Below are 7,500 nucleotides of genomic sequence, written 5' to 3'. Positions count from 1 at the left end.
TTTCTCTTTTTGTCCATATACGTTAATCCCAAGGGAGTGTGCTCTTGCCTTTTTCTCTATATTAATTAATTCCCTTTTTGTTTCTAGTAGATATATTTCTTGCCATAATAGACTCTGGAATTCAGTGGGGTTAATTCTTTTTAATGCTGTACAAATAACGCAAAAGTTCTATGTCATTTCGGAAAATTAAATTTCTTAAGAGGACATCGTACTGAGTTTATTAATTTCTACCCAAATTGGGGAGCAAAAGCATTTTTTTACCTTTTGCATATAATCACAAATTCATGCTCAACATGTGATACACATCATAACTAGATAAAGGTTAACCCCAATAATTAATTATCAAATTCATTAATCTATCTTTATAATGCTTGTAGTAAGTGTTAATTTTCTTTTATATTTAACCAAGTACTTTGATTAATTGAAACTTTATTTTCTTCCTTTTGGTGTCATCTGATTGCTAGATGTTAACATCAACTTCCTTATTGAAACATTTTAGGTTATTTTCGGTATTAAATGACAATTATAACCATTCCCTCAATTAATTTCAGTATCTGAGAACCCAGAAACAATCTTCAACCAAACCAGAGATGGAGGTAAAAGTATATAACTTTCCCCAGTTTTCTAATTCCAACTTTTAAAAATATTTTTTTTTTCTAAAGAGTACTACGTAATTTTCTACAGTAATAGAAAACAATGTTAAATCAAAATAATTACGTACTTTCAAACTTTTTATTCATAATTAACAATAACAACGATAACAATAAAACTTACACAACATATCACAGATTAGGAGGCCTTATTAGCTAATACTGGTGGGTAATACAGAGCAAATACGTGATATTACGGGAGAGTAAAAGTATCTACCGTGACTTTAAACTACTGAGGTATATATGCAAGAGGATAATTGTGGATAAATTAAAATAAAGTGTAAATCTTTGAGATAAAATTCTACATTAGACATACATTTTGTGAACAGTTGGTCTAAAATGATGTAGTTTATGTGAATTCCTTATGTTTGCATTGCTGAAACGGAAGATTGTGACTAATATAACCTTCCAGGTAAAAGTAATATAATCTTAAATTGCGATCAGAGAAATTAAGTCCCTTCTAAAAAGACTTTTTTCCAGAAAGAAAACATTTACAATATAAACAAAACAACTTAAATGTCTATCTAAGAAGAAACGAAGAGAATGAAAATTAATACGTAAGTAAATATTTCATCTCTTTTAAGTGTCTCTCTTCAGGAGCTCCGCAAGGGCGGTGATGTAGGTTTGCGCCATCTGCAGTGTTTCGAATTTGGAGAGCTTCCTGTCGTTCCCCAGCGCAGGCACCACTTCCCGCAGCCTCTCAAAGGCGCTGTTCAGCCCGTTCATTCTCCTGCGTTCGCGGGCGTTAGCCTGCAACCTTCGTTTCTTCTTGACGTCGGTGTTTAAGTGTTTGTGTTGCCTCCTGCGGATCCTCAAGGGCTTCCTGTCGAAGATGCCCTGAGAGTGGATCAACGTCTCCGTCCGCGTCTCCATCTTATGAGGTCCACCTGACGAAGGGTATATTCCACCTTCAGCCACACCCGTAGAAGGATTGTGAAGCGATTGACCGTTCGGCCAGAAGTTTTCATAATTGACGGGCGTAAAGGCTGCGTTGGTCTTCTCATTGGCGGCGGCTACCGAATCTTGAAATTCATAAGTCGCCGGCTGGACGAAGGGAGTCTCTCTCGTATTTTCCACCGAAGGGTAATAACTCTGATTCTCACAGCCGTAGTAGTTGCCTGCGATGTAACTATTGGGAGGGGCGGGTGAGGAAAGGTCAGTGTAAACCGGTGTAGGCGTGACGTTCACATAGTGTTGGTGGGCGGGGCTAGGGGGCGCCTCGATGCTCCCAGGACTGCCACAGGGGGTGTCACACCCGTCGCTGTATGCTTCGAAATATTCGTTCTGGGCGAGATCACTTCTTACTAAACCACTGAAATCCTCGGCGCACAAATCGCTAAATGACGGCGGATTCCTCCAACGGTACACTCGCGTATCCATAGCCATCATAAATAGTCGCTGATCACCACAGTTCCCTTTTATATATCTTAAGCAGTTTTTCCCTTCGTTTATATGCACAGGTGTCAACTGTTGATATCCAAACTGTTCCTCTCTCAAAATCTACCACTTTGTTACAGGAAGCCTCAAACAGAGACGTTTCACTACTGAATGGATCCTCGGGTTCTCTCTGAATGGGCTCGTTTCGTTCTCTCTCTGCTGGCGGGCAACGGTTTGGCGTAAGCCCCAGGCAGATGCTTCCGTGCTACTGAGCGACGGGCTCGGGGAGGTCTGACTGACTCTGACGACCATCACAATGGACACCTTATTTTTCCCTTAGATAGTCAGGTCCCGCCAGCTGTTGCCACGCCCTCTTTTTTGAAGGGGAGTAAATACACGCTGCTATGAGTCAATTTTTCACGGTAATCTGAACTTTCGAGATGCTAAAATGGCTTCTTCAATTATCTGGAATTTATAGCATCTTTTTACAAACGGAGCGAAAGAAAAACGAAACTAAAGAAGCGTGACTGAAACGGCAACATCGCGTGTACCTGGTGTCACGTGACCACCACGGGCCAATGATACTGTCTGTGTTCATGACGTCATAACATGTCGATTTAGTTAAGGGGGATGATGTCTGAACGTCAATTGATCACGGAATTATCCGGTGAATTATCTAGTCACGATTACTAACCAATTAATATAATCAAGCAAAAATTATTATGATGTGATCAGGTATTTTCAAAATAACAATTTTACAAAACCTTTCCCATTAGTATATGACAGATAAGAATATGTAATTCGTTATGGGAATTACTTATAGAGAACGTAAGGTAATCGATAATATAATTACCATCAAACAACAGCAGAGTCAGAAATTGAGCATCACTCGAAACGTAAATGAAGTTTGAAATAATTCTATATCCAACAGTCAACTATATTCCGATTAAAAAATAAAAGGAAAATCAATGATAGGATGCTTACTTCTTTAACCACAGTTTCAGATATCGAATTAAAGTTAGTCATAAGCAAGAAAGCTGAATGGCTTAAAATAAACCTTTCTGAGATATTTATATACAAATATTGATGAACTTTTAATATTCAAAACCCATAAAAGGGTTATTTTGTAGCAATTTCAGGCTGACAAATGTTAAAGTTCAAGATAAAGAATCCGCTTTTTAATTTCATTCGGTTTTGTGCCGAACGAAGATGCTATGGAGTGAATATTCAACCCAGTAACTACGAACAAGTTTATGAGATGTGATGATCATGGCATGATATGTTCACAAGAATGCGCTCGTGCGCCCTCACACGCACCACAAGCGCATGTGCACACACATACACATATATATAGATATATATACAGTATATATATATATATATATATATATATATATATAGATGTTAAATCATCAAAAGACAACCAAACATATACGTACAGCACGGCACATGTACAGTAGATATACGTTCACAAACTGGAGAAAATAACCACATAATCAAATAAAGATATGATCAAGTTGTATCTAAATGACGTATTAAAACATACATACTTTTATATTGACTCATTAATTACTGTGTATATTGGTACGGTGTTAGCCTAGCATTTGCATGGCAGCAAATCGATCCCAGCCTGGGACCACGAGTTTAAGCCGTTTACTGGGGAGAGGGTACTACTGCGGTTGGGCACCAGAGTGGGTGGTTGGGCTTACCCGGCTGACGTTCTGGTGAGCATCTATTCTTATAAAACTTTTAGTAACTTACATTGCAGTAACAAGTATATGCAATGATACTTCGAAGAGATACTCATTTAATGCATATCATTTACGTTATTGTTTACAGACTTCCTTGAATTGGCCAATATATATATATATATATATATATATGTGTGTGTGTGTGTGTGTGTGTATATATATATATATATATATCTTTCTGATGAGTGTTGTTATTGTTTTACCAGGAAGATGCGAGACCATAACTTGAATATATATATATATATATATATACATACACACACACGTATATATATATACATATATATATAATATATATATATATATATATATATCGATATATTTCTATACATGAACATGTAAAGTCTAGATGCACGTGTTTTTGTGTTTATGTATGCATATAGAAATATAATAACCCAAAATCAAATGATTGCGAGGAGACAACTTTCAATATATATCTATTTATTGAATAACTCTCTCTCTCTCTCTCTCTCTCTCTCTCTCTCTCTCTCTCTCTCTCTCTATATATATATATATATATAGATATATATATATATATATATATATATCACATACTGTACACAGCTACACACACCAAAATAATACTAAAGTAATGTTTATATTGAACTCGCAAAATGTAAAATATACACATGCAAATAAAATTAACTACGAATATATACATACACATATATATATGGAAGCCTACACTCACACGCCCAAACATTCATATACAGTATATAAATTAAACCTCTGATCAGATTTATTTCTGAAATGGAACTGACCGAAGGAAAAACTCTACGTCTTTAAATCGCCCAACATCACAACTTTAATTTGAATGTTCTTTTATACTGTGGAATATCGAATCTTTAAATAGAAATTCTTATATATATATATATATATATATATATATATATATATATATTTATATATATATATATATATATATATATATATAAATTATTATACATAAGTAATTCTTACTAAAACCTTCACAAACAGGGAAAAAAAACCACCGTATAAATGACATAACAGGATGGCAAAAAGCGCTGTGCTTCAAGGTTATAGTATTCCAATACTTGTCTGTAATATTGCTTATTATATTTTGCTCTGGTTTTCCGCTGAAATTATAATATTTATTATTATTAACTATAGAAATTGGTAAAGCAGGAAAAAATATTAAACATACCAAGAAATAAGGATTTCTCCCGCCATGAACCTTGGGCAAAATATAACGGCGTCACGGCCAATAAATCGAATATACTCTCTCTCTCTCTCTCTCTCTCTCTCTCTCTCTCTCTCTCTCATTCAGTAATATCTATGCCTAAGTAAGCTAATAGTATGAAGATCCCGGCGACGCTGCACGCGCGTGTGTGTTCTGCTCTACTGTTCCCCTAAACCAGCTCAGCCTAAGTAATAATCCTTAATTGAAACCAGAAGTGAAATTTTTACTGGTTGGGAATTTTTCAAATGTCAAGAACACCTGGGTTGGGATGAGATGCGAGGGAAGCTGGTTGGTCCATTTGGGATGGGGAGATGGGGGAGTGTTTCCCGTAATGGGGAATGGGTGGGTGTTGATTGGTTGGTCAGTCAGAGGGGAGAGGTGACCGGGGTGTATTGGAAGAAGTGGGAAGGGGAAAGTGTGGGGATTGTCTTGGGTGAAATGGGAGGTGAGAGAATGATGAAGATGTGGGGGATTTACTAGAGGGATAAGGAAGGCGTGGGGATTGACTAGGGCGATGAGGAAGGTGGGGGGATTGACTAGGGCTATAAGGAAGGTTTGGGGATTGACTAGGGCTATAAGGACGGTGTGGGGATTGACTAGGGCGATGAGGAAGGTGTGGGGATTGACTCGGGCTATAAGGAAGGTTTGGGGATTGACTAGGACGATAAAGAAGGTGTGGGGATCGACTAGAGATATAAGGAGGGTGTGGGGATTGACTAGTGCGATAAGGAAGGTGTGGGGATTAACTGGTGATATAAGGAAGGTGTGGGGATTGACTAGGGCGATAATGAAGGCGTGGGGATTGACTAGGGCTATAAGGAAGGTATGGGGATTGACTAGGGCTATAAGGACGGTGTGGAGATTACTAATGCGATAACGAAGGTGTGGGGATTAATTAGGGATATAAGGAAGGTGTGGGGATTGACTAGGGCGATAATGAAGGTGTGGAATTGACTTGGGCAATAAGGAAGGTGTGGGGATAAACTAGGGCGATAAGGAAGGTGTGGGGATTGACTAGGGCGATAAGGACGGTGTGGGGATTGACTAGGGATATAAGGAAGGTGTGGGGATTGACTAGTTAGATAAGCAAGTTGTGAAAGTTAACTAGGGCGATAAGAAAGCTGTGGGGATTGACTAAGGATGAGAGGAAGGTGTGGGGATTGACTAGTTAGATAAGGAAGTTGTCGGAATCGACTAGGGAGATAAGAAAGGTGTGAGGATTGACTATGAGGATGAGAAAGGTGAGGGGAATGACTAGGGATATATGGAAGGCGTTGGCATTGACTAGGGCGATAAGGAAGGTGTGTGGATTGACTAGGGGTATAAGGAAAGTATGGGGATCAATTAGGTAGAAAAGGAAGATGCGGGGATTGACTAGGGCTATTAGGAAGGTAGGGTGATAAGAAATGTGTGGGGAATGACTATGATGATAAGGAAGGTGTGAGGATTGACTAGGGGGATTAGGAAGTTGTGGGGACTGAGTGAGGTGACAAGGAATGTTTGGGGATTGACTACGGGGACGTGGAAGGTGTAAGGCTTGACTAAGGATATAAGGAACGTGTGGAGATTGATTAGGGAGAAAAGGAAGGTGAGGATATTGACTAGTGCTGTTAGGAGAGAGTGGGGATTGGCTAAGATGATATCGATGAGGTGGGGATTGACGAGGAAATGCCGAAGATATGGGGATTGTTTAGGGGTGAGCAGAACGGGTGGGATTTGGCTAGGGGATATCAAATGATGGGGAATGTCTAGGATGTGGATGACGCTGGGATTGAGTAGAACACTGAGAGAGCGTAGGAGAATAACTCAGAGGATAAGGAAGGGTTGGGGAGTGCCTAAGAGGATAAGGAAGGGTTGAGGAGTGACTAAGAGGTTGAGGAAGGGGTGGGGATTGACTAAGAGGATGAGGAAGGAGTGGGGAGTGACTAAGAGGATGGGGATGAGGAAGGGGTGGGGATTGACTATGAGGATGAGGGAGGGGTGGGATTGACTAAGAGGATGAGGAAGGGGTGGGGAGTGACTATGAGGATGAGGAAAGTGTGGGGATTGACTAAGAGGGTGAGGAAGGGGTGGGGAGTGTCTAAAAGGATGAACAAGGGGTGGGGATTGACTAAGAAGATGAGGAAGGGGTTGGGAGTGACTAAGAGGATGAGGAAGGGTTGGGGAGTGACTATGAGGATGAGGAACGGTTGGGGATTGACTAAGAGGATGAAGGAGGGGTGGGGGGTGACTAAGAGGATGAGGAAGGGGTGGGGAGTGACTAAGAGTATGAGGAATGGGTGGGGAGTGACTAAGAGTATGAGGAATGGGTGGGGATTGACTAAAAGTATGAGGAAGGGGTGGGGAGTGACTAAGAGGATGAGGAAGGGTTGGGGAGGGACTAAGAGGATGAGGAAAGGGTGGGGTGTGACTAAGAGGATGAGGAAGGGGTAGGGATTAACTAAGAGGATGAGTAAGAGGTGGGGAGTGACTAAGACGACGAGGCAGGGGTGAGGAGTGATTAAGAGGATGAGTGACTAAG

General features: G+C 39.9%; 1 protein-coding gene and 1 long non-coding RNA gene across 4 annotated transcripts in view; both read right to left on the bottom strand.

Moving 5' to 3' along the window:
* LOC137630131 (uncharacterized) overlaps positions 1-7,500 on the bottom strand; it is a 1,005,382-nt gene that overhangs the window by 651,721 nt on the left and 346,161 nt on the right. The gene's annotated exons all lie outside the window — the stretch shown is intronic.
* Positions 719-2,327, bottom strand: LOC137630128 (protein atonal-like). The gene has a single exon (XM_068361591.1). The coding sequence runs from the start codon at positions 2,037-2,039 to the stop codon at positions 1,230-1,232; it is 810 nt and encodes a 269-aa protein (XP_068217692.1). The 5' UTR covers positions 2,040-2,327; the 3' UTR covers positions 719-1,229.

This window comes from Palaemon carinicauda, chromosome 38 (assembly GCF_036898095.1).
Source record: "Palaemon carinicauda isolate YSFRI2023 chromosome 38, ASM3689809v2, whole genome shotgun sequence".
Classification (NCBI taxonomy): Eukaryota; Metazoa; Arthropoda; class Malacostraca; order Decapoda; family Palaemonidae; genus Palaemon; species Palaemon carinicauda.
Note: the sequence above shows the minus strand (reverse complement) of the source record. Positions and strands in the feature narration are given on the sequence as shown.